General features: G+C 42.2%; 1 protein-coding gene and 1 long non-coding RNA gene across 3 annotated transcripts; one reads left to right on the top strand and one right to left on the bottom strand.

Annotated features, from left to right (window-relative positions):
• Positions 1-82: 82 nt before the first annotated feature.
• Positions 83-21,659, top strand: top3a (DNA topoisomerase III alpha). 2 transcript variants are annotated; one of them, XM_079644408.1, is made up of 20 exons: positions 83-668; positions 2,267-2,326; positions 2,427-2,500; positions 3,527-3,602; positions 3,849-3,957; positions 4,244-4,387; positions 4,606-4,776; positions 5,019-5,119; positions 8,258-8,332; positions 8,463-8,545; positions 9,443-9,653; positions 10,637-10,822; positions 11,681-11,810; positions 12,109-12,222; positions 12,601-12,766; positions 12,868-13,014; positions 14,546-14,668; positions 18,575-18,720; positions 18,875-19,483; positions 20,862-21,659. In XM_079644408.1, the coding sequence occupies exons 1-20, from the start codon at positions 414-416 to the stop codon at positions 21,050-21,052; spliced, it is 3,171 nt and encodes a 1,056-aa protein (XP_079500534.1). In that variant the 5' UTR covers positions 83-413; the 3' UTR covers positions 21,053-21,659. The 2 variants fall into 2 exon arrangements, with proteins under 2 accessions (XP_079500534.1, XP_079500533.1); XM_079644407.1 differs by having other exon boundaries at positions 18,872-19,483.
• Positions 21,197-24,037, bottom strand: LOC307015707. Its single transcript, XR_013801619.1, has 2 exons — positions 23,935-24,037; positions 21,197-22,273 (listed from the first exon to the last, which is right to left on the bottom strand). It is a non-coding gene; the product is annotated as an uncharacterized lncRNA (long non-coding RNA).
• Positions 24,038-27,969: the final 3,932 nt, after the last annotated feature.

Genomic DNA, 27,969 nt, shown 5'->3' with positions numbered 1-27,969 from the left:
AATCAATCAGTTAAAATAATGAAATGACTGTACATTAATTTTTATATATTTGGTTTTATTCAGACGTTTGGTCGTTACGACAGTTTTACGACAGTTTTACGGCACTATTTGATAGTCGAGCGCGGAATTTGTAAACAGAGCTAACAGTTGGCCCATCAGGTCGTTGCTCAATGCTGCCCCTCTTACACTTTTAATTAAACACTTTTGATCGACCGGAATTCATTTTCTATCTTTATAATTCGTTGTGAGTGAAGTTTGTCAACAGCTGTCACAACTTTACAACTGTGTGGTAGGTTTAGTGAGTTGATGAAATGTCTTTAGTCGGTGAGCTAACATGCTAACAGAGTGGATCCAGCTCAGTCGGAGGTCAGCGTGCAGGAAGCCGGCGCAGCTGCACCTCAGAGCGGGGAGGGATGCTAGCGCTGCTCGGTAGATCTCTGCTTAGACCCGGATTACAGCAGCGGCTCGGGGTCATTCGGAGGTGTTTCCGTGCGGCGCAGAGTGACCGGTGTCCGGCTGACATTCCTCCTCCTCCACCGCAGCAGGCAGACATGAACCGGGGCCAGGGGCAGGTCCGGGGTCAGATCCGGAGGGTCCTCTGCGTGGCCGAGAAGAACGATGCGGCTAAAGGCATCGCAGCCATCATGTCTGATGGCAACGCGAGGAGGGTGAGTCCTGTCTTCTCTCACATTGTGGAAAATACACTAACAGATAGTGCTATAAATCAGTGCTTTACGGTATTTAAAGAAGGAACACTGATTCAAGGCTTGTATTGTCATGTGTACACAGTGTAGTTATGACACTGACATTCTTAGGTCACAGGCTCCTCCAACAGTGCAACACAATTAAACAGATAATAGTGTAAGTAAATAAAATAAAAATAGAATATAGTAGAAATAGTGCAGAATAGTCTATATACAAGTAATTGGAATATTGATATATACAAGTTGCAAACAGATGAATGTTATGGATATTCTTTAAAAAGTTCAGGTGTTTAACATTCTTATGGCCTTTGGGATGAAACTGTCCCTTTAAGCATGTGTCTTGGTTTTATATCTATCAAAACAAACTGTGAATACATAAACCTGTATGAAAATAATACAGAATCTATTTCCAAAGCAGTGGTGTAAGAAGCACTCTTTTTAGAAGAAAAGATGAACCTGTATGTATCCTCCTTGGGGGGAATTCAGTTTTCAGTCTGGTTTTTATATTTTTTAATACACACACAATGCAGGTAGAAATTAATACACATCATATGCATCTGGAGAGGCTGCCAGTGTGAAGAGGCTGCCAGTCCTCACTTTATAGTACAATACTATGGCCTTTGAGTTAGGGCTGTGCAATTAATCTTATTTTAATCTCGATTAGGATTTTGTCTTGCAACGATTACGAAAACAAAGTCATCGAAATAAACCGATTATTATTATTATTATTATTATTTTTATTGTGTTTTAAGTTGAATAATACTTAAAGTTCAGGGTAATCAACTGTCAAAAACATACTGTTCAACATTTTTTTTTCAATAAATGGATGTTTTCAAAGTAAATGGATAATCGTTTTTAATAATCGTGATATCAGTTATTGACCCAAATAATCGAAATTATGATTTTTGCCATAATCGAGCAGCCCTAGTTTGAGTACTCCATTACAAGTTAAAGTCCTGATCTCAAAATGTTATTTAAGTAAAAGTACTTAAAGTAAAAATAGTAAAAGTACTATTCTGGACAGGGGCCCATTTCAGAATAATATAAGGTAAAGAAGTATTATCCAGTAAATGTACTTCAAGTATCAAAAGCACTTTTTAAACATGTAAGAGCATGTTAATGTTGTATTTGGACCAAATTAAGATACTGGAAATACGATGTAGATTAGTAGTTCAGTACTGCATTATACCATATCAGCTTATACTGTATGCGGTATTATATGTAGAAAAGTAACTAGTAACTGCCTAGTCTCAACATATCAAGGGTTGCCACGTCTCGTGAAAATGTTCGGACTTAGTAAATTAACTGTGTATAGAAATATTGGCACTCATTTTTTTTGGCTAATCCAGTGAATAATAAACGTGACCATAACATTGAAATATAAATCTTATGTGTTATAATCCATGTGGAGTAACGTCTTGTATAACCTGACTTTGTATCCTTACTGTATATCTCCTGAAATCAGCATAGTAATATAAATGATAAATGTGAATCTGTTTCTAAGATTTCTATATTTGTATGTGTGTTTGCTTCAGTACTGATTGTCTTCTTTTCCATTTTAGAGAGAAGGGATGTCAAAGTTTAATAAAATCTACGAGTATGAATATAATCTCTTTGGCCAGGTAAGTGTTATAAGAAAAGTATAAGACCTTTACACACAAGCCCCTATAAGTCTGTTCTTTTGTGCTTTAAATATCTCTTTATATCTCGATTCATCTCCAGAATGTGACGGTAACAATGACCTCGGTATCTGGCCATTTACTGGGTCTGGAGTTTAAAGCACAGTATCAGAAGTGGTGAGTAAAACTGGATTTCTTATTTGATTTTCTTGGTATTTCCTGCATCACACTGTATCATAAGTAGGGATGGGTATCGTTAAGGTTTTAACGGTACTACTACTTTTATCGATACCGCTTATCGATCCGGTCTTTTAACGGTACTTTTATCGGTTCTTTTGGAGAAAAAAAACAAGGTAAACTAACTGAAAAAATTGTGAACAAAACTAACATTGCTTTTTATTTAAATTAAATAGATAATATTTCACATCAAAAGAAACAACAATGCTTTAACAAATCGTATTAAATAATGTGATGACAGAACTGTAAACAGAATAGCTGAAACTTTAACAAAATAAATAACTCAGTTACCTCTAATCATTAACCCATGTTTGTATAATTGTGTTAACTCCGTGTGTTGCTGCTAGCATTCATAACACCTGACGTGGAAACGTTACTCGTGGATGGGGCTACAGCGCTACCAGAAAGACAGTTGAACCCGGTGCATTCCTCCGTCTGAATGTGGAGCACTTTTGCTAAATGTTTAGACAAATTGCTCGTGTTACCGCCCTTACATGCTAAACTCTTATTGCACTTTTGGTAAGGAGCATTGTCCACATCGAGGCGGGTAAAGTTGAACCATACCTCGGAGCACTTTCTCTACGCCATCTCCGCCGTGTGTGTGTGTTGCTGCATGTAGCAGCTGCGTGTGTGTAACTGCCCCGCCCCCTCGCGCACAGACGGGGGAGACAGATCTCTCGTCTGGATCGGAAAGATCGAAAATACTAAAAATAATTAATTTTGCAGTCTTTTTGCGTATTAGAAACGGAGTTGGCGAAACTAAAACTGCAATATAATGTTGGTGTAGTAATAATATATATGACATATTTTTGACATGTCTCAAGTACCGATAAAAAGGCCGATAACGTCGGAACTTAATGGTACCACGGTCTTTAATAATTCAGCCTCGGCCCCGTTTAATACCGGGGCTCGGTACCCATCCCTAATCATAACAACTGATGGTATTTGTTCCTTTCCTCCTTTTAGGTACAGTTGCAGTCCTGTGCTGTTATTTGATGCTGAGGTAGAGAAGTACTGTCCAGATAACATGAAACTAATCAAGGTATGCTAATATAGTACCCTCGCATTAGTCATATACATTCAATAAATCCTTAAATTGTATTTAAAGAAATCTGTCTCTCTTTCTGTTCCTTTAAATAATTGTAACTGTGATAGTTTGTTTTAACTACCCTTTAGTTATGTGGAGTCAGAGACAGTAATAATGATTATGGATAATAGAAATATACCTGAATCATTCCCTCTACATCTTTACTTTCTCCTTCTCCCCCCCGCTCCTCTCTGTCTCTAGCGGACACTAGAGAAAGAGGCGAGGCAGTGCCAGGCTTTAGTCATCTGGACCGATTGTGACCGAGAGGGGGAAAACATTGGCTTTGAAATCATAGATGTCTGCAAAGCAGGTGGGATAGTGATGTGTGAGTTGTTCTGTTGTTATGTGTGGATTTCATCTCCCCTTTTGAAAATGATTCAACAGTTTGGTAAATATGTTTATTGCTGAGAGTTAAATGAAAACATTGATACTACTGTCAATATAAAGCTGGATCTAGAATATGGTTAGCTTAGCCTGAAATAAAATCCAGTGGCTCTGATCACCAAAGTATATTATTTATTCCGTTTTAAAATCTAACAGTTATATTTATTTTCCCACAAATCGCTCCTAATAATAGTCTGTGTGTGCTTTTTCAGTGAAGCCAAATATGCAAGTGTTACGGGCAAAGTTTTCTGAGATCACCCCCAACTCCATCCGGAGAGCTTGTGAGACACTAATCGAGCCGGATACTAACGTTAGCGATGCTGTCGACGTGCGTCAGGAGCTGGACCTGCGAATAGGTAAGACTGCACGTGAAAACAGTTTGCTCATACAGCAAAATCCCAATCTGGTAGACTTAGTTAAATGTCACTTCAGCCATGATCAGTGTTATAATTAGCCGGTATTTCCCGTACAACATTGACCGGAAGTTTTTCCAACGTAAGCGATGGCCATGGTACAACACTAGTGGTTATCAAAAAAAGTATAACATATTAATATGATCCCATCCTCTCCGCAGGTGCGTCCTTCACTCGCTTCCAGACCATGCGCCTGCAGAAGATCTTCCCTCAGTCTCTGGCCAATCAGCTGATCTCGTACGGCAGCTGTCAGTTTCCCACTCTGGGCTTCGTGGTGGAGCGCTTCAAAGCCATCCAGGCGTTCATACCGGAGACTTTCTACAAGATCAAAGGTACAAACTCCTGCCTGCCTGCTCTCTCACACGCACACGCACACGCACACGCACACGCACACACACACACACACACACACACACACACACACACACACACACACACACACACACACACACACACACACACACACACACACACACACACACACTCTCTCTCTCACTCTCTCTCTCTCTCTCTCTCTCTCTCTCTCTCTCTCACACACACACACACTGAACTCCTCTTCATCGTTCTGTCTCAGTGCTGCACGACGTGGAGGAGGAGTCTGTGGAGTTCAGTTGGAAAAGAAACCGTCTCTTCCACCACACAGCCTGCCTGGTGCTCTACCAGATCTGCATGGAGGTATGTGCTGGTTTTTAAGTATATTTTATGTTATTGATGTTTGATATGTTAAATACTTTGTTAATAGTTTATGTTTGTGAATTTAACGTTGAAAATCTAAAGGATATTTTTATTTTGGATTGGTCATATTTGCCTCTTTATCCTAAATTCCTTTATAGGACTTTTATGTGTGATGTAGTTATTCTCGTAACTAATTAATAGCTTACTTGAATTGCTTTATGGCCTAAGGTGCTGTTTACACGGGAACGAAACGGGTTGTGTCCGCTACTTTTCTCGTTCGTTCACACAAGGCCGTAACAGAAACACGGAAACGGACCCCGCAAATGATAACGGGTCCCAAGGTGGATAGATCTGCGGACGGAACGGAAGGGGTTGCGTTCGTGCTCAAGACACAGCTTTCTGCTGTCCTGATTTCAATGGGGAGCTCATTCCACCATTTTGGAGCCAGGATAGCAAACCCACGTGTTTTTGCTGATGGGAACTTGGGTCCCCCTCGCAGTGCGGGTGCAGCGAGCTGTTTGGCTGATGCAGAGCGGAGTGCACGTGCTGGGGTGTACGGTTTAACCATGTCCTGGATGTAGGAAGGGCCAGATCCATTCGCAGCATGGTACGCAAGTACCAGTGTCTTGAAGTGGATTCTAGAAGTTACTGGAAGCCAGTGAAGGGAGCGGAGGAGCGGCGTGGTGTGGGAACATTTAGGAAGGTTGAAGACCGGATGAGCCGCTGCATTCTGGATGAGCTGCAGAGGTCGGATGGCACATGCAGGTAGACCAGCCAGGAGGGAGTTGCAGTAGTCTAAGCGTGAGATGACGAAAGCCTGGACCAGAACCTGCGTCGCTTTCTGGGTCAGCTGATGTTGTAAAGCGTGTATCTGCAGCAGCGGGTTGTAGCAGCTATATTTGCAGTGAAGGACAGTTTGTTATCTAGGGTCACACCTAGATTCCTTGCAGTCTGAGTCGAGGAAACAACAGAGGTGCCGATGTTGATTGTTAGGTCAAGAGTGGGACAATCTTTTCCCGGAAGGAAAAGCAGTTCAGTCTTGTCAAGGTTGAGCTTGAGGTGATGAGCAGACATCCACTGAGAGATGTCAGCTAGACAAGCAGAGATGCGTGCGACGACCTGGGTCTCTGAATGGGGAAAGGACAGAATTAGTTGGCTGTCGTCAGCGTAGCAGTGGTATGAAAAACCATGCGGGCTAATGACAGATCCGAGCGAGTTTGTGTACAAGGGGAAGAGGAGGGGACCAAGAACAGAGCCCTGAGGGACCCCAGTAGTTAATTGACAAGGGTCGGACTCGGACCCTCTCCAAGTTACCCTGTAGGTGCGGTCTTTGAGGTATGAGGTGAGGAGGGAAAGTGCAGAGCCTGAAACTCCCAAGTTCTTGGAGAGTGCGAAGGAGGATCTGATGGTTCACCCGCCGTGTCGAATGCAGCAGACAGGTCCAGAAGGATGATGACAGAGGAGAGGGAGGCTGCTTTAGCAGTGTGCAGTTCCTCAGAGACGGCAGGGAGAGCAGTTTCTGTGGAGTGACCTGCCTTGAAACCAAGCTGGTGCGGATCCAGAAGGTTGTTCTGATGGAGATAACAGGAGAGTTGTTTAAAGACAGCGCATTCAGGAACGGGAGGAGAGAGACAGGCCTGTAGTTTATAACATCAGACGGGTTGAGAGTGGGTTTCTTTAGGAGAGGGTTTACTCTTGCCTCCTTGAGACTGTTTGGAAAGTGACCAGAAGTTAGAGAAGTGTTGATGAAATGGGTGAGAAACGGTAGAATATCAGGAGTGATAGTCTGAAGGAGGTTTGAGGGGATAGGGTCCAGAGGACAGGTGGTAGGACGGGCAGAGGCAATGAGGGTAAGAACCTCACTTGGAGAGAGAGGGGAGAAGGAGGTCAGTGTGTGGATGAAGGGAGGGTCTGGTGACCCAGCGGTGAGTAAAGGTGAGTCAGAAAAAGAAGAGTAAATATCATCAACCTTTTTTTCAAAGTGGTTAACAAAGTGGTTTGACAGAAGAGAGGAGGGGGAAGGGGCTTTGGGGGGTCCAAGAGGGTGGAGAAGATGGAAAATAGTTTTTTGGGATTGGAATAGGAAGATTGGATCTTATCTTGAAAGAAAGTGCTTTTTGCCTGGGAGATGGAAGCAGAGAAAGAGGAGAGGAGAGCCTGATAGGTTAGGAGGTCGTCATGGTGTTTGGATTTCCACCGTTTCCGCTCTGCTGCCCTAAGGATGGTTCTATTAGCACGCAGTGCGTCATTTAGCCAGGGAGCAGGAGGGGACTGACGAGCCTGCTGAGATGTGAGAGGACAGAGAGAGTCCAGAGAGGATGAGAGAGTAGAGAGGAGAGTTTCTGCAGCAGAGTTTGGAGGCAGGAGTTAGAACGAGTCAGAGGAAGGGAGGGCTGAGAGCACCGATGAGGCGAAGGTAGAGGGGGAGAGGGAACGGAGGTTACGGCGGACAGGTGCAGGATGAGAAGAGATGAGTTCGTTATGTTTGGAAAGGGGTAGAGAGAGAATGAAATGAAGAAGTGATCAGATGTGTGGAGTGGGTTTTCAGAGAGGTTAGAAGTAGTGCAGTTCCTTGAGAATATGAGATCAAGGACATTGCCAGCGTTATGAGTTGGTGGGGATGGAGACAGTGAGAAAGCAAAGTCGGTTAAAAGAGATGTTAGTTCAGCTATCTTCCCTGTCTGGAGGTTGAAGTCTCCGAGAAGTACAGCGGGAGGGCCAGTTTTCAGGGATGTGTGAGACACATATTAACTATCCTCATCAAAACACAACATCCAAAAAGAGAAGAATATACAAAAGTAAAGAGATGGTACCTTTTTTAATTTTTAATATCTCTAAGCGGTTGACCAATCAAAACAGAGCCGAACAGCTAACCAATCAGAGCAGACTGGGCTCTGGTTTGAGACAGAGGGTGACAAGAGGTGCTGCAGCACAGACAGTATGAGAAAAAAAGAGCAGTTTGAACATTAAAGCAGTGCGTGCGTGCGTGCGTGTGTGTTCGTGTAGCCTCTTGTCCACCTGAGCCAGAGGACACAGCCTAAATGAATTTTAATGTGTTGTCAATCTGCCTGAATAAAAATAGGCTAAATGCCACGTTTTGAAAGGTACACATCAGAATATCTCTTTACTCATTTTCAGGATCCCATAGCAACGGTCTCCTCAGTAACCAGCAAACCCAAGAGCAAGTGGAGACCGCTGCCTCTGGACACTGTGGTGAGAACACAAGTCAAATAAACAACACACAAATATAATCTGCATTAAAAACACACATCTGTCTGTGGTATAAAGTATCAGCTTCTGTGTTCATGTAGACAACAATCCTCTCCTTTCATCTGACCAACAGGAAATGGAGAAACTTGCATCTCGAAAGCTAAAAATAAGCGCCAAAGAGACGATGAAAATTGCAGAAAAGCTCTATACCCAGGGGTGAGTGCATGCTGGGTAATCTACATTCATACTGCAATCTTTTGGTTTTGTCCGACCATGCTTACTGTCCTTATCAGTTTCACTGTAGTTTGTTTTTGTTTCATCGTGAAGCCACCGTTTCAGAGGCTCTGTGAGTGGGCATGTATTTTTTGTTTTCCAGATTGTAAACTTCCTCAAAGTCGTGGCTATCTTTGTTCTCGCCATCTGGCAGGGGTCGTCGTGTCCTTCAGGGAATTAAAGGGACAGTGCCTATTTCAATTTTTTCATTGTATTGCCTAGGGGCTGCTTCATTAACTGAATATTTATTAAAATCCTAATTTTGCCATTTCCAAATCGCAGTGAGCAATGATTGGTAAAGGCCAACAAATTAATATATATTAATATGAACATAAGAAGGTAAAATAAAAATGTGCAATATAGATATAAAGTATTCTGAAATGTAAGATTAACACAAGAACTTGGAAAAAGATCAAATGAAGGTCCTGCTGCCCCTGTCCACCCTGGCCATCTACTGTAGGTAATAAACAGTGTATAAGTAGCTGAATCAGGCCCTCTGAACCCCACCCCTTCCCTCGAGAAAAATAAAAGAGTTATTACGTCATATACGTTTATATATACAGTCTATGGTCACAGCGTATACTTCAGCGGAATATTTCTTTGGAAATGTTATTTTAAATACAATTAAATCAAGTTATTTTGGTAAAACTAATGAAAAATATAACAAAAAAAAAAAATATTTTTAACGTTTTTAAATATTATTTTGTAGAATATCTTAGGCCCTCAGAGAGGACCTAGAAGGCCCTGACGGCTCGCCACTGCGTCTGAGAGTTTACCAGCAGGGTCTTTTTCCTCTCAGATTGTCTGCGTGAAGATGACTGTGTGTTTGTTTCTCTTCAGGTACATCAGCTACCCTCGAACAGAGACCAACATCTTCCCAGAGAACCTGGCTCTCGGCCCCCTGGTGGAGCAGCAGACTCACAGCCAGGCCTGGGGGGGGTTCGCTCAGCGGGTGATGGAGCAGCCCGGGGGTCCCAACCCTCGACAGGGAAAGAAATCTGACCAAGCCCATCCCCCCATCCACCCCACCAAGTTCGCCAACTCTCTGCAGGTAGGTCTGCTGAAACTAGACCTTCAAATCTTCCCTCTGCCCAGTCATGAGCAACACACACCAGAAACGACCGTGAAACTCAGTATGCGACTGTTGGTGTTTGTTATTTACCTCGTTTATTTCACTCGGTGCGAGAAGACCTTGAGAAGACCTCGCCCCGAGTGAAATAAAAAAGGTAAATAACAAACATCAACAGTCGCATACTTATCGTCGTTTCTGGTGTCTGTTGCTTTGTCAACTATTTTGCCTGGTTCTTCACCGGTCAGAGCAAATAATCCAATAAGAGTAATTTAATTATGGAATTCCTGAAGTGTGTGTGTGTGTGTGTGTGTGTGTGTGTGTGTGTGTGTGTGTGTGTGTGTGTGTGTGTGTGTGTGTGTGTGTGTGTGTGTGTGTGTGTGTGTGTGTGTGTGTGTGTGTGTGTGTGTGTGTGTGTGTGTGTGTGTGTGTGTGTGTGTGTGTGTGTGTGTGTGTGTGTGTGTGTGTGCGTGCGTGTACAATCGACAAAAATAGACATTCAACGTGATACAGTGAATTCAGAACATTTAGGCAAACACTGGAAGGTCATTTTAAGAGAGAAATTAAAAGGAAGTACAAAGAGATTCATTTCTCAATGCAAGTTAGAGATATGCAATTGTTAAGAATGTACCCTTGAGTGAGTGAACTTGAATGCTTGACTGTAATAATTGTATGCTTTTTTAATAATTTAAGTTTGCACTGTGCAACTGTATTACAAAGGAAAACTGAAATGAATAACAGAACTCTGGACATTCCCCTTTGTAATTAGATGTGCTGTGCTCTTAGGAGCCTTTTTTTAAATATAGGCATGTTGACGTCATTATAATTCCGCTACGAAAATGTCTCTGATAATAAGAATTATTGGTAAAACACACCAACCCTTCCCACCCAGTCCAGTCATACACCCTATATGTTTAATTTAAATATTATGAAATACATTTTGCTTCTGTTCCTTCTGTGTCCAGGGCAATGAAGGACGTGTTTATGAGTTCATCGTCCGGCACTTCCTGGCTTGTGTATCCCAGGATGCTTTGGGGCACGAGACCGTGGTGGAAATCACCATCGCTCAGGAGAACTTCTCCGCCTCGGGACTGATGATCATCGCCAGGAACTACCTGGACGTTTACCCCTATGACAGGTGGAGTGCCAAGGTAGTGTGTGTGTGTGTGTGTGTGTGTGTGTGTGTGTGTGTGTGTGTGTGTGTGTGTGTGTGTGTGTGTGTGTGTGTGTGTGTGTGTGTGTGTGTGTGTGTGTGTGTGTGTGTGTGTGTGTGTGTGTGTGTGTGTGTGTGTGTGTGTGTGTGTGTGTGTGTGTGTGTGTGTGTGTGTGTGTGTGTGTGTGTGTGTGTGTGTGTGTGTGTGTGTGTGTGTGTGCACACAATCGACAAAAATAGACATTCAACGTGATACAGTTAATTCAGCAAATTGAGGCAAACACTGGAAGGTCATTTTAAGAGAGAAATTAAAAGGAAGTACAAAGAGAGTTTCTTATTTGTAGAAAAACAAACAAACAAAAAAGGACATTAAGGAACCACTTAGGTCGAAATTCATTTCTCAATGCAAGTTAGAGATATGAAATTGTTAAGAATGTACCCTTGAGTGAGTGAACTTGAATGCTTGACTGTAATAATTGTATGCTTTTTTAATAATTTAAGTTTGCACTATGCAACTGTATTACAAAGGAAAACTGAAATGAATAACAGAACTCGGGACATTCCCCTTTGTAATTAGATGTGCTGTGCTCTTAGGAGCTGTTTTTAAATATAGGCTTGTTGACGTCATTATAATTCCGCTACGAAAATGTCTCTGATAATAAGAATTGGATAACAGACTCTGGAAAAGCACTATAGGAATGTTTTTAGTTAATTAAACTTACTAAGCTCAGAGAAATTTCAATCAGATGTACATTATTAGCTTTGATTCAATGATTATGAGACTTTGCTATAATTTGCCTGTGTGTGTGTGATTGTATATCCTTTATATCCTGTTGACCTATTTTATTCATGCCAGGTGATTCCAGTGTATGAGCAGGGCTCTCAGTTCCAGCCCTCTGCGATCGAGATGGCGGACGGACAGACGAGTCCTCCTCAGCTGCTCACTGAGGCCGACCTCATATCCCTGATGGAGAAACACGGCATCGGTACAGTGCACACACACACACACACACACACTCACACACACACACACACACACACACACACACACACACACACACACACACACACACACACACACACACACACACACACACACACACACACACACACACACACACGAGACTGTAATGTGTGGTTCCAAACACTCACTAAATATGAATTAGTCCAGCAAAAAGGGATTATTTGTCCACACAACTTATGGTAAACCCTGCATATGTCTCTGTTTATTTCTGCACATTCCTGTTCTATGTAACTGTAACTGTGTCTACTTGTGTATTTCAGGCACTGATGCAACTCATGCAGATCACATCGAGACGATAAAGAGTCGCATGTATGTCGGTCTGACAGCTGATCTGAGGTTTCTACCTGGAGAGCTCGGCATGGGACTGGTGGAGGGTAAACACACACACACACACACACACACACACACACACACACACACACACACACACACACACACACACACACACACACACACACACACACACACACACACACACACACACACACACACACACACACACACACACACACACACACACACACTTTGTGACGTCATTCCCACCTAAAAAAGAAAGATAATCCTCATGAAATTCTCAATTGAGTTGATTTATGAGATAAAAGAGTTCAGATTTGTGAAGAATTAACTTTTTGTAGTGAGTTTATCTCTTTAATGCGAGGCCAGCAAACTTGACGGCAGTGAAGAATTTATTTTTTAAACAAATATGGATTGAAGCTTTTTGACTTTTTAACTTTGACTTTGTGTGTGTTAAGGTTACAATTCCATGGGCTATGAGATGTCCAAACCTAACCTGCGTGCTGAGCTGGAGGCCGACCTGAAGCTGGTGTCAGAGGGACGGAAAGACAAACGCAGCGTCCTGCAGAACCACATCCAGAAATACAAAACCGTCTTCATCGAGTCCTTCAGGAAGGCCAAGAAGTCCGTGACGATTTACTTTGGATTAGATCTGTGTCTTTCTGATGAGCAAAATCCTGTCATTTGATAATATTTGGTTAGTTACACCTATGCATGTACCTCAGGTTGGATGAAGCCCTGGCGCCATATCTGGGTGCCGCTCAGGTGATCCCTGAAGAAGAGCAGCAGGACATGGAGATCCCGCTGACTGTCAGGAAGTGTCCTCAGTGCAGTCGAGACATGGTGCTGAAGAGGAAGAGGGAGGGGAACAGGTGAAGACTCAGAGAGACACGAGGAGAGCAGGAACTTTGATGGCAAACACTGATGGTTTATTTGGAGCTTCGGCCGGAGAATTCACAAGACACGAGTTGTGCCACGAGGTGACACAGTAGATGCTAAACCAATTCTGAAGAACTCTACCCCAGACCCATGTATTTAGCTAGTTCTGAGAGAATAATCAACATCGTGCATAGCAAGATAGAACCATGACACCTCTATCAGCTGACGCCAACAGGCAGGAACAGGGAGACTTATGGCGCATTTCCACTACACGGCCTCGCTCGGTATGGCTCGGCCTCGTTAGGACAGGCTCACTTTATGGCGCATTCCCATTACAGTTTAGGAACTGGGGTAGTATCTATAGTAACGCAGTGTAGGCGGAGCCGTGACGTCATCTTCAATGAGAACCCCAGAAAAACAACACAGCTGTTAGCTCTTAGCACTCAGAGCTCACAGCTCCTCATATCTGTTCAGAAACTAGACAAAAGTTAAACAAGTCCAAACCACAGACTGTCTGTGTCATGGCGAATACAGTCGCTGGTTTATTTATGTCTGTTGATGCCGTTGTTGTGAGTGTGGACGGTCGGAGCATATACTGCGTTAGCTTAGCCAAGCTCCATTCAGAAAACACGCATTTTAAAAGGTTTTTCGCCTGCCGTCTGTCTGCAGACTTGTCAAAGCATTAATTCATGGTTTTTACTATCCGGTATCAGTATGTTGTTACTTCTGCATCATTTAGAAACTTGTATTACAATTAAATCACGGTCAAACATGTTCAAATTCTTTGTAGTTGTAGCCCCCTTGCCAGCGATTCTCTCTCTAGTTTAGCATACTCAGCCCGACTCAGCCTGGTTGTTCCTGGCCCTAGAACCACGATTTTATGGGGCCAGAAAAACTGTGAACTGTGCTAGCCGGTATTAGGCCAAGTGGAAACGTAACCAAAAACAGGCCCCGCACGGCTCGGCACGCTTAAAGCGAGCCCCGCGCTGCAGTGGAAATGCGCCATAACACTGAGAGCACAGCATCCCAAAGTTACAGGCATGTGCTCAGTGAGGGCAGTACACACTGATCAAACTGGGTCAGAGTTATGGGCCTAGGAAAATATTTCCCCAACATTAACAAAACACACAACTAATTTCACACATCTAACGAGATGAGAAAGAAACCTAAAGCTAAAACGCTGACTCATTTCCAGGTTTAGGACTCATTCCTGCACCGCTGTTGGGCTAGAATCAGAATACCTTTATTAGTCCCACAGAGGGGACATTTACATTTTTATAGCAGAAAACAGACAAAGACAGCTTAATGTTACCTAAGAAGCAAGCATTACAAAAGTATTACAGATTTCTTTTTAAAGTTACACAGTTTACAAAAAAACACATCCTGTAACAGTTCTGAGGATTTAGCAGCCGGGTATATATTGCACAGTTATTAACGGCATATATATATTGCACATAGAGGACATTAGGTAATAATGCTCTTAATTCTTAATTCCCGCTCTTTACCTCGTTCTGTCCCCTGCAGTAAGTACCTGTCCTGCACGGGGTACCCGGACTGTAAGACGGCGGTCTGGTTCCCCGACTCGGTGTTGGAGCTCAGCAGAGACGACAGCATCTGTCCCACCTGTCGACCGCACCCTGTTCACATGTAAATATATCATTTATTATACACACATACATATTTACTATACTCTACTAATTGAATTATTTCCTGCTCTTTATTTTGTTCTTTCATGTATGTATGAATGCTTCGTGTCTTTGTTCTATGTTGTCGATTCTGAATGTTTTGATGACACCTTAAAAGGAGTAGCTTTAATCTTCTTGTTCTAATTGTAGATGCTTCTAATCTAATCTAAGTACTCTAGTAGCCAGTTTTTAAAAATCAGTTTTCTAGAGTTCTTTCTGGAGATCCATTTTCTGAGGATTATCGAAATCTGAGTGTGGGAGAGAAACTCCCTCTGGAGGAAACTTACTGTTCAGATCATTTACATGCACACAATCCTATATAACACACTGTAGGGAAGGCCTATGATAGGGCCTCTTTAAATAATGTATAGGAGGAATTTAAATCTGCATTTAAAACCAATGCATCTAAGGCCCCGTCCACACGGAGACGAAAAGAACCAAAGTCGACATCCAAAAAGTCTTCCGTCCACACAGAATCGGCACAAGAAACGTGTCCGTCCACTAGGGGTGTAACGGTTCACAAACATTTCGGTTCGGTACGTACCTCGGTTTTTAGGTCACGGTTCGGTTAGGTACGTTTTCGGTACAGCAGAAACAATTATCACAAAACATAAAATATATATATATTTTTTTTTTTTTTATTAAACTGTGAATAATGTATTCACTCAAATAAATACAAAATATAATAAAATAAACATTAAGTTGCAGCGTTTCGATGAACTGAAATAATTTGTATTTGAACTGTACTGTACTAGTACCTAAGCAGCTATTTCAACGATATTCACGTTCGGGTGATGCCTTTTCAAATGAGTGTGCAAGTTTGATGTATTGCCAGCCGCGTAACCAATTTTAGTTTAACAATGCCGACAAACAGCGTTGGTTCGGTCCACCTGTCTTTGTCCGTCATCCTTGTACGTAACTGCGAAACCAAAATGTTCCCAAACCGGAGACTTCAATGATGCTGGAGGATTTTCGAGCTCAACTTTATCTGCGTTCGCCATTTCGACAGTTCCTCAAATTACTGACTAAATTTGAACGCATACCTCTGACCAGCTCTCATAGCATGCCTCTCGTCCAATGAAATGACTTGCTCGCTCGATGACGCGTTGAACCCAATGTGAGCAAATTACTCTGAATGCTGTGACGGAGCACCTGAGATTACTTCCAGAAAGTTGTTCACGTTCTCAATTTTTTACGTTTAACGTTATATTCGTTCGGAACCGAAGGGCCTGTACCGAATAATTTCGGTACGTGTACCGTTACACCCCTACCGTCCACACGAAACCGCTGGAGACGCTGTAGTACATATGCCGGGCCTGTAAGTGGCGTTGTACTTCCGCCGCAAAATACACTAAAAGCAGCGAATAAGACCCCCCGACCATGGTTGCCTGGTTGCCCTTCTGGTTATTCTCCGCAGTGGATTCAGCAACATGTAGGTCATGTAGTTCTCCATGTCCATTTGTTGCTGATGGTTGTGGTAGAGGAGCTGTAGATTTTGCGTCTGGAGCACGAACGCAACGCTGTGATCCGCCATTGTTGTTGTTGTTGGCGAAACACATCAGCAATGACGCGGGGGGTGAGCAGGAGAGGTGGGGAGAGGCGTGGCTATGATCGTTTAGGGCGTACACACGGTGCCGCAAGCGTTACGTTACCAGACCTTCCCACTTTGGGATGCGCTATCGTTTGAGGGGTGTGTGTGTGTGTGTGTGTGTGTGTGTGTGTGTGTGTGTGTGTGTGTGTGTGTGTGTGTGTGTGTGTGTGTGTGTGTGTGTGTGTGTGTGTGTGTGTGTGTGTGTGTGTGTGTGTGTGTGTGTGTGTGTGTGTGTGTGTGTGTGTGTGTGTGTGTGTGTGTGTGTGTGTGTGTGTGTGTGTGTGTGTGTGTGTGTGTGTGTGTGTGTGTGTGTGTGCGCACACTGCTCCCTGTTCACACACAACAACACACACTCTCCTTCCGTGGCTTCCACAGTGCAAAAAGACACTTGTAAAATGTCTTGTTTTACTTGTTTAAACCAGTGGGCGTTCACCCTGAGCACGTGTTCGGCTCAGTCCAAATATAGGGCAGTGCTCCACACCAGCATCTGTTTCCATGGCAACCGATCTGGTACAGAGCTCAAAGTTGAACTACAGCTCTATCTCTTAAATAAAAAATAATAATATCGATGTTCTTTCTTTTTTTTTTAATCAGTGTGTTAGATAACTGCCTCAACGGTCGCCACGGCAACCCGGTGTGTGTATAAGTACACACACACACATTTTGAAAAGCCGCTTTCAAACACTTGTTGAGGCACAGTGAGAACTCAGTGTGTGTGTAAATATGCTGTTGCTCAAAAAAGGGCGATTTAGGGTAAGCCTGTGCCTGAATAGGATGGATTATGATCAAACCACAAATCAATTCAAAACACATTTCAACTATTGAATTTAACTAAATACTCCACCCTGTTTGTTTAGATGTATTCAGGGTCTTTTGCACCTTTATTTAAATGCTGTCCAGTTCCCTTTGTGTCAAACATTTATTTTTTGTGATGGGGGCGGGTTTAGTATTAGTTTTCCTTTTGTGGAGCAGGTGGGAGAAGTACTCAGATCTCTTAACTAAGTCAAAGTAGAAGTACCAGAGTGTAGGAATACTCTGATATAAGTAAAAGTCCTGCATTCAAAAGTATTAGCATCAAATTATACTTAAAGTACCAAAATTAAAAGTAGTCATTGTGCTGATTGGTCCATTTCAGAATAATATATATGATATGTTTTGTAATGATTGATCATGAAAGTGTTCTCAAAGCTGGTAAAGGTGCAGCTAGTTTGAATGACTTTGTATACTGCAGGGTAGCTTGTGGATTTACTCCAGGTGGAACTAAAGTCTGATTTAACACTTGATTATATTTCACATCAATCAATGTCGTGGAGTAAAAGTACAAAGTAGCAAAAAAATGGAAAGACTCAAGTTAAGTACAAGTATCTCAAAATTGTACTTAAAGGTGGGTTAGGTAATTCACTTCAGAAACACTTTTTGTTATATTCCATGTAACATCCCGATAGCAATGAACATATTAAATGCTTTGAATAAATACATACAAATATATCATCTGTGGAAGCCGTGGCGCTGTAAAAAGCACAACCAATCATCTGAGCCGGCCCGGCTAAAGTAACTGGATGGCCTACCTGCCTGTCAGCCTTCCATCTGTGCACAAACTTATCTCGTGCCCTCATTGGTCATGTGTGTGTTGGGGGAGGGGCTCTGTAAGGAAGTCTGAAGGAAGGGGCAGATTTTTTTCGGCTGCGTACTTTCAAATTATAGCGCACTCGAGCTGGTTTCTCCATTCTTACCTACCCTACCTTTAAGTACAGTACTTGAGTAAATGTACTTAGTTACTTTACACCTCTGGTGCGGAGGCATGCCTATCAAAAAGTGATACAAGTTTGGTTGATAGGATGATTTAATCTGGTCTCACTATCAGTTTTGATTACTTAGAGTAATGCATCTACTACACAAATCTTTTTTTGAGGGGCAGCTCAGCCAAATAGTGCATCTGCTGTCGCTAGGGGACTTTAGGTCGGACTTGCTTTTTCTCATTTATGTGTGGTATTTATTCATGATACAAGTATACGTAATATACAGAATAAATGACAAGCCAGTATCAGTGTTAAGTAAGTAGTTTCAGGTAGTCTAGCTTAATCTACCTGGAGTTATCAGGGGTTTATTTGGGTCAAATCTGGATTTCTTCTCACTATTAACAAACCATTACAGTAATATCTAGTGGGTTTGAATCCAGCGCAGAACAGTTCATTCGTTTTTTTATGTTTTTGGCTCAGCTCCATCACACTGAAGTCAATTGTTTCTAATGTTTGTCTCCTTTGTGTCATTTTCCAGGTTGCAGTTCAAGTTCCGCAGAGGCAGCCTCCCTCCCATGATGCCTTTAGAGTTCGTCGGCTGTATCGGAGGGTGTGACGAGATGCTCAGGGAGGTGCTGGACCTGAAGTACCTCAGAGGAGGAGGAGGAAGAGGACAAGGACAAGGTAATGGTGGAGGAAGAGGAGGAGATACTGTTTTTGTTTTTGTGTTTGTTTTGTTTTTAATTATTATGTGTTAAATGCCTATGTGAAGCACTTTGAATTGCCACTGTGTCTTAAAATGTGCTTTACAAATAAACTAACCTTGAACCTTGAGGAGGACGAAGAGGAGGACATGGGAATGGTGGAGAAAGAGGAGGAGGAGGAGGAGGAGGAGGAGGAGGAGGAGGAGGAGGGAATGGTGGAGGAGGAGGAGGAGATGATCCCCGTCCTCCAGCTCCAAGGCCCCCGAGACCAGACCCACCCAGAGCCCCAGTTTCAACCCCTCGTCCCCCCGTCCCCGCCTGGACCCCGCAACCCGGACCCCCGTCGGGAATTAGCGACGCCATCGTGTGTAACTGCGGTCAGGACGCCGTGCAGCTGACGGTGCGCAAAGACGGACCCAACCAAGGCCGTCAGTTCTACAAGTGCAACGCCGGCACCTGCAACTTCTTCCTGTGGGCGGACGAGCCGGGCCAGCAGGGGGTCCCAGTGCAGCCTCCTCAGCCACCAAGACCCTCCCTGGGGTTCAGAAACGGACAGACGGGAGGCAGAGGGCAGGACGAGGGAGTGGGGGGACAGACGATGTGTAACTGTAACGAGGAGGCGGTGAAGCGCACGGTGCAGAAAGACGGACCCAACAAAGGACGCATGTTCCACACCTGCGGGAAACCCAGAGAGCAGAGCTGCAGCTTCTTCCTGTGGGCGGACGAGAACGAACCTCCACCAGGTGAGGCTCTCACACACACACACACACAGACACACACACACACACACACACACACACACACACACACACACACACACACACACACACACACACACACACACACACACACACACGAAAGAGAGCGGGGACATTTCCAACTGACTGTTTACTTTCTCTCGCATTACAAGCAGACTCATATTAAAGAAATAAACACTCATTAATTTGTTCAAAACACATGATGCATTACTGAAGGTAAGTCCTGTGCTTTCAGTTTGTTTCGAAGTGAAACAAGACACTATGATCCGCCTCATCTGTACTTTGTGTTCTGCGCTTGTCAGAATGCTGACCATAGCTGTATAAAGAGAATGGGCTCTGTTTGTCACTATGAAGCTGCTCAGTGGCACATGAAGCTCTAAGGAAGTGCAGAGTATTATCTTGCGAACTTAGTGGCGCCATAGAGCAGGGGTTCCCCAAGTGGGGGTCGCGAGATGATTACAAAATAAAAATGAAAAAAAAAAAAAAAAAAAGATTAATAATTTTTTTTTTTTAATTATTATTAATAATAACGAGGCTCCCCCTTTGACAATCCACTAGCGCAGTGTTTCTCAAACTTTTTCATACCAAGGACCACTTAACCAATAAAAAACACCCATGGCCACCCCGTCCCCCCGTCGACAGGGGGTCGCCAGTCTCTGGCACTGTTATTTTGGGGGTCGCGGGCGGAAAAGTTTGGGAACCCCTGCCATAGAGCAAGTGCGCTCCTTTTTAAACTGCCTCCCAATCGCTCAGCTAATTGTTAACTACTAATTCTGAGTGTGTTCAATATAGATCACAGACACGGCTTTGTTGCATAAATACACATAGTGGCATTTCAAACCACAACATTCCAGTTTACCTCGGGGGACTTCCATCATCACATGTTGTTTGGTTTCTGTTTGGGTCACTTCTCAAATCATTACACTTGACCATTTACTTCAGTATACTTTCTCTTTCTCTCTCTTCCATATGAAACGTGACAGAGGGTAAGTGCAGTGCACTTCGTTTCATTTCTCACAGTTAAATATCAGACTGTATTCATCTGGCTGTCAAATCATCTACATCTTGAGACACCTCACGCTATATGCACGCTTTGTGAAACACACAGAGTTTATTTATATATATATGAGAGAGAGAGAGAGAGAGAGAGAGAGAGAGAGAGAGAGAGAGAGAGAGAGAGAGAGAGAGAGAGAGAGAGAGAGAGAGAGAGAGAGAGAGAGAGAGAGAGAGAGAGAGATCTCCTCACACACACATATCTTTTATTCAACAATAACGAAAAAGCTGTCACGACTCATAAACACTGAGACCTTGAGGCGTCCACTTGAGTAGAGAAATGTGACGTTGTGTTTCACCTCTGTGACAGTGTCGTTCGGGGGAGGAGGATTTAACGGAGGTGGAGGATTTAACGGAGGTGATGTTGGGGGAGACGGAGGGAGGAAAGGGAGGAAGACCTCAGCTAAAGACGCTACAAAACCTCCAGCTGCGAAGAAACCCCGAACCTGTGGGATCTGCCACATGCCGGGACACACCCGCACCACCTGTCCCCAGCGGTGACCCCCCTGCAGAGAGACACTTTGTGGAGGCAGGTTTTCACATATGCAACAATAAGCACCTCTTTAATGGACACGGAGCTCTTCTTCTTCTGTGGTTTCCCCCAAAAAGCGACTCCAAAAGGTCCAGCATTTTTCCGATACATGCTCCTCGTTTTGAACTCTGTTTGAACTCTACCAGACGAAAAGAGGAGTACGTTTAGACGTTTTCTAAAGCAGGCTGGTGCTCAGTTTCCTGAATGTCCCTCGAGAGTTCATGTGAAATGTGCTCAGCTGACTCAAAATGAACACATTGTCTTTTGTTTTTAATTTATTCACAGTCCTGATGAGTTTCACGAAGGAGATTCTGACTCCTCAATACATGTGTTTTTAAGAATTTGCACAGTTTCTTAATAATTAACGGTGGTATTAATATGTTTACTTTTGATCATTGTCACCCTCTCTTACAGCAGTTTAAAATGTGTTGATCCTTCAAGGTGGAAGAACAGCACAATGTGTTTTTATTTTGTAAATTTAATGAGTGCAAAAGACTCTCTGTAGCTCTGAGGCATCGTCAGTACCAAAGGTTTTATTTGAATATTGATGAATGCTAATAAATATATTAAATCCTTCCTTGGTTATGTTCAATCTTTCCTGTCAAGGCAGAGGTTGAGTTTCGTGCTCTGGTTTTTCCTTTGTTCCACTGGTTTTGGTTTTGTTTTGAGTCTTCAACTTTGATCCAGCTACATTTTAGAAATGAAACCAAAACCGAAATGTGTTTCTTGCTACTGAACATAATAAACACAACACATGAGATAACTGATAAAAGAGTTTCAGATTCTGCAAAACACGTTTCATGTTTCCTCTCTCCTTCCACTCCAATGGTAACATAAGTACTGAAGTCCTTCTACTACATATTGGTAGTACTACAGCACTTTAGAAATACTTGCAAAAGTATTACTATGGACTGTACTTATATAGCGCTTTATCCAGTCTTAAGGCCCCTCAAAGCGCTTTACATACTACATGTCATTCACCCAGCAGTGTACCTTACTCTAGGAACTAACATTCATACACACTCACACACCGTTGGCCATGCCATCAGGAGCAACTCAGGGTTAAGGACACATCACCATGTTGACTGCATGGGCTGGGATCGAACCCACAACCTTCTGGTTGAGAGACGACCGCACTCCCTCGCAGCAACAGTCACCCTAGAAGTACCCCTGTACGAGTTATGTCAATACTATAACAAAGCAAAACAATAGGGAAAATAAAAAAAGAGAGAAATAAATGAATTACATACATTCTAAACATGCATTCTTAAAGTAGAAGAATGCATATGCAAACTAATCTAGAGATACTTATAGTCTATAAATAAATAAACACAGAAACAAATGCCCCATAATAGAGGAAAATGCCTATAATTATAATTAATACAATATATTTTTTTATAAATTATAATTAATAACATGCAAATAAAGGGGAAAATAAATAAATGGATATATATATATATATATTTAAATGTCATATCATTAACTTCAATCATGGCATATATACATTTGTGTGAACCCTAAAAATTAGTGATTTACATGCAAAAAAAAATGTTTTTAAATAATTACATACTAAAACCGAATTAGGTGGGGTAGGTAATTCACTTCAGAAACACTTTTTGTTATATTCCATGGAATGCTCTTAACATCCCGATAGCAATGAATAAATCAAATGCTTTGACAATAAATACATAACATTTCATCTGTGGAAGCCGTGGCGCTGTAAAAAACACGACCAATCATCTGAGCCGTCCTTGTCGAGCCTTCTACCCCTACCTTTAAAGGTGGGGTAGGTGATTTTGGAGAAACCAGCTCGAGTGCGCTAGAATTTGAAAATACGCAGCCGGAAAAAATCTGCAACTTCCTTACAGAGCCCCTCCTCCAACACACACGAACGCGCACATGACCAATGAGGGCACGAGATAAGTTTGTGCACAGATGGAAGGCTGACAGGCAGGTAGGCCATCCAGTTACTTTAGCCGGGCCGGCTCAGATGATTGGTCGTGCTTTTTACAGCACCACGGCTTCCACAGATGAAATGTTTTAATGGATTTATTGTCAAAGCACTTCAGATATTCATTGCTATCGGGATGTTAAGAGCATTCCATGGAATATAACAAGTGTATCTCGAGCCGGTTTCTCAAACGTACCACCTTTAAGTATAATTGCTATGCATTTTTTTTTTATTTGTGGTCACATTTATTTATTCTTCTTTATCTTTCAACATTACTTTTTTACTCGGATAGTTTTTAAAAAAATGTATGGTGTATATTATTTGTTAACTGTTTTTCAGTATTTTGTTAACTACAGCTGTCAAATAAGGCAATGCACGTTTTTTTTATATGACACCTTTCAACACAAGGCAATTCAATGTGCTTCACAAAAATTAAAAACATTAAGAAATAGTGACACGGAAACACAATAAAAGATGCTATTTAAAACCAGTATAAAACTATAAAGGTAATGGAGTAGCAGTGGAAAGTAGCATAAATCCAAACACCTCAGAAACTTTCCACTACTGTCCCTGGTGTTTTCCCGCATGCATGCATTGCACACTGTGTGGGTGTAACTGGTGCCAAATGTTGAATGTTAATAAGTCTGTTGCATAAACTGTTAAATATTTCCCTTGATCATACATGTCAGGCGAAGTTTGCTTTTGTGTTTTACTGTAGAATGTACTTTTAAATATGTTCCCAAAAGTCCTGCCTCTGAAACACATATTCAAAGCGAAATCCCTCCAGGGTTAAGGTACAAAGGAAACGCATGTATTCCCGGTATGAGGCAGTAAATGACCCCTCTGTACTGGTCCCCCCCCTCTGTTGTTATTATTCCAGAGAAGCGGCGGTGATTTTACCGTCACGTCTGGTGAGTCATGCGTGAGTCAGAGCCTGTGGGAGGGAGAGATCTGCGTCCTGCTGCCGGGTGTTTCTGCTCCGGGATCACATGCACGCCGTAGTATCCGGGCAGATAAGCGGTCATGTGATTTTTCGAAGAATTGCTGCTATAACCTCTCCTCCTTACGGGAAACATAAAGCGCTGATTTCCTCCTGTGTTGCAGTTTTAAAGTGATACCCTGTGCGCTGTGAAGCCATATAGCTCAGTTAGATCCTGCAGGATTACCTCACATCAGTTCCTTTTAGAATCAGAATCAGAAACAGGTTTATTACCAGGTAGTTTGACACGTACGAGGAATTTGACTAGGTGTCGTGGTGCATACATAAAAGTAAAAAAAGAATAAAAAAACGCAGTGAAAGATTAAAACATATCTAAGGATATTAAAGTACTAAGTGAGCAATAGCATAGCTAAACTCTCCAGTAAATACCTTTTAACTCTTTTAACAAGAATATTGTGCATGATAGCAAAAACTTAAAGGGCCAGTCCACACATTTTTCTGATTTTAGACAGATTAGGACCTAAGCATAGCAAGGGCCCCCTCAACACAAAGCCAATGGAAAAATCCCATTGGCTTTTGGGAAATTGGAGAAAATAAGACATGTGGTGAACACATGCTCATGATACTATGTGTTGTTCTTCAGGATAATCTCCACATACAAACAACACTTTGTGACTTTTGAAGCGTAAACGCAGTCGTCAGAAATAAAAAGCTAACGTTAGGCTATAAAGGAACTTAATCACGGCCACATGACTTCAGACCGCTAAACTAGAGGGGGATAATGTTCGGCGTGATGACTAACGCACTGAACCATAGCATCCCTAATACAACTAGTAGTAGCTGTAGTAGCAGCAGCTGTAGTAGTAGTAGTAGTAGTAGCAGCTATAGTAGTAGATATTAGTAGTAGTAGTAGTAGTAGCTGTAGTAGTGGTAGTAGTAGTAGTAGTAGTAGGCAGTAGCTGTATTAGTAGCAGCAGTGATAGTAGTAGTAGTAGTAGTAGCAGCTCTAGTGGTAGTAGTAGTAGTAGTAGTAGTAGTAGTAGTAGTAGTAGCAGCTCTAGTGGTAGTAGTAGTAGTAGTAGTAGCTGTAGTAGTAGTAGTAGTAGTAGTAGTAGTAGGCAGTAGCTGTATTAGTAGCAGCAGTGATAGTAGTAGTAGTAGTAGTAGCAGCTCTAGTGGTAGTAGTAGTAGTAGTAGTAGTAGCAGCAGCAGCAGCAGCAGCAGCAGCAGTAGTAGTAGTAGTAGTAGTAGTAGCAACTCTAGTGGTAGTAGTAGTAGTAGTAGTAGTAGCAGTAGTAGTAGTAGTAGTATTAGTAGTAGTAGTAGCAGCTCTAGTGGTAGTAGTAGTGGTAGTAGTAGTAATAGTAGTAGTAGTAGTAGTAGTAGTAGTAGTAGTAGTAGTAGTAGTAGTAGTAGTAGCAACTCTAGTAGTAGTAGTAGTAGTAGTAGTAGTAATAGTAGTAGTAGTAATAGTAGTAGTAGCAGCTCTAGTAGTAGTAATAGTAGTAGTAGTAATAATAGTAGTAATAGTAGTAGTAATAATAGTAGTAGCAGCTGTAGTAGTATTAGTATAGTCTAGTCACTTGTTGGTAACACCTGCCGTTTTTAAGACAAAAAAGCCTAAGACAGTCACCAGTGCGGTATTTATTGACTAGTTTTATGTCGTAGAACAAAATATGAAAATCTCGTAAGCTTGTTTTATCCACAGATCTTATTTCAGGAATCCAACCAAAATGATTGACTTCAAGACGACAAAACCAAAAATGGTGAATGCTAACTTATTTTCCAGTTTTAGGACTCCTTCCTGGACCACTTTATTCAGTTCACCCGTCATGAAGAGTACTACTCGGCCCAAAAACAACATTAGAATATTGAACCTCTGATGGGAGCGTGTTTAAAGTACCAGAAATAACCCAGATGATGTCATGGTGAGGTCATCAGGGTTTTCTTGGATGGTTACATCAGGAGAGATGAAGCATGATGATAATATGTTAAGCTGAATCAATTGTCAGCAAATGTATCTGTTAGATAACCCATTAATCATAACATAAAAAAACATTTCTAACTAACATATCCGATATAATATTCCTGTATTGTGTGATAACGAGGCACTGAATACACTGATTACTGTTGCAAAGATATTAAATAAAAGCAACTTCAGTTGTTGAAGCATGTGATATTTTTGAGTTTTTTCTGATCTTTTATTCAACAAACGATTATGAAATTATTGAGAAAATAATTGAAAGATTCCTTAATTATCAGAACAATTATTAGTCACCACTCTAGTGAGCAGATGTAGACACCTACATGCTTCCATAAAACACAACAAAAAGGATCACTGTACTTAATACCACAGATGCTGTATATAACCATACAAATAATGATTGATTATTATGGGAATTTTTTGGTTGTGCTGATGACATAATCTGGGTATTAAGAGGTCAAAGGTCACAGTTGGGTCAGTAGAGGTAGATTACTCTTCAGCCTTGAACTTTTCCCGCTGTCTCATCATCATCTTCATAATCATCATCATCCAGCTTTTCTATGGTAGTTATAGAAACAGTTGCCATGACACCCAATGCCCGTAAGCGATGCAATGATCCAGGTGCACAGTGTCCATGGACTGTGTGTGTGTGTGTGTGTGTGTGTGTGTGTGTGTGTGTGTGTGTGTGTGTGTGTGTGTGTGTGTGTGTGTGTGTGTGTGTGTGTGTGTGTGTGTGTGTGTGTGTGTGTGTGTGTGTGTGTGTGTGTGTGTGTGTGTGTGTGTGTGTGTGTGTGTGTGTGTGTGTGTGTGAGAGAGTTACAGAGAGTTTTACTGTAATCTGATACACACTAGCCCCTTTGAAAGATATTAGGAAATATTGGCTCTGGGCCTTTTTTCCAAAGCAGTCACTTATTCCTGGTCCTCACTCGTTCAGGTATGAAGTTGGATAAGAGTTTGTGTGTGTGTGTGTGTGTGTGTGTGTGTGTGTGTGTGTGTGTGTGTGTGTGTGTGTGTGTGTGTGTGTGTGTGTGTGTGTGTGTGTGTGTGTGTGTGTGTGTGTGTGTGTGTGTGTGTGTGTGTGTGTGTGTGTGTGTGTGTGTGTGTGTTCAGTATTAAATATAATAATCATAAATGATCATTAATGTCTTAATTATCGCTGAGATCCAGATCAGTGTTTGTTCTCAGTCTTATTTACAGCCGCTCTCTCTGCAGAGGTGTTGCTTAGCATTCAGGATGTGAAATTAAGATGTTTTTGTTCCATATTTGGATCAAACACGGCTGGAGGGTTGAACATTTCCAGCAGCGAGTGAAGCAAGGCTTTCATCTCCATTGCAGATTCTGATCTTTCCTGCCTTTACTACTGTTACATAAAAATACATAAGCACATAACGCTCTGTTCAACGGTGAGGCTGGAGTTCAGTGTGTTCTGTGCAAAACCTCATATGACTTACATGTGAGAGAGCAGAAAGCCTTTATATCAAGTTTTAGGTTGTGATTTCATTGACGTGAACTGTTTGGAATTATCTTAACAGAATAGTTTGACAGTGTGAGGAATAAAAATGTGTTTTCTGGTGACAAGTTAAGGCTACAGTCAACAGAGTGTTAGCCTAGCTTAGCATTTAGACTGGAAACAGCTAGCCTGGCTTCATGCATTACCAACAACATCTGCCGTCAGCTGACTCGTTGCTCTTGATTCCATAGAAGATGTGTATAATTTGTCAATTTACGGGAAACTTTGGGCTGAATATTTTATTTGTTGTATGCTAAATGCTCCCTGCTAGGGCACATTACATTACATATCACTTGTTAGAAGCTTTTATCCAACATGACTTACATAGGAGCAATTTGGGGTGAAGTGTCTTGCCCAGGGACACAACGACATGCTGACTGCAGTGGGGTTTGAACCTGTTACCCCCTGATCCGAACACCAACACACAATCCACTGCACCACACGCCTCCCGCACATAATAATCCCAATGGTATGTTAATTAGAGGGCTTTGATTTGTTGTC

The sequence above is a fragment of the Notothenia rossii genome, assembly GCF_949606895.1.
Source record: "Notothenia rossii genome assembly, chromosome: 8".
In the NCBI taxonomy this organism is placed as follows: Eukaryota; Metazoa; Chordata; class Actinopteri; order Perciformes; family Nototheniidae; genus Notothenia; species Notothenia rossii.
The sequence above is the reverse complement of the archived record's forward strand: the minus strand, read 5'-3'. Positions and strand labels throughout refer to the sequence as shown.

Coding starts and splice junctions, on each gene's coding strand:
- top3a (XM_079644407.1), top strand. CDS start 414: ATGCTAGCGCTGCTCGGTAGATCTCTGCTTAGACCCGGATTACAGCAG. Junction 4,388..4,605: donor GGAGCTGGACCTGCGAATAG/GTAAGACTGCAC, acceptor TCCTCTCCGCAG/GTGCGTCCTTCACTCGCTTC. Junction 13,015..14,545: donor AGGAAGAGGGAGGGGAACAG/GTGAAGACTCAG, acceptor TGTCCCCTGCAG/TAAGTACCTGTCCTGCACGG.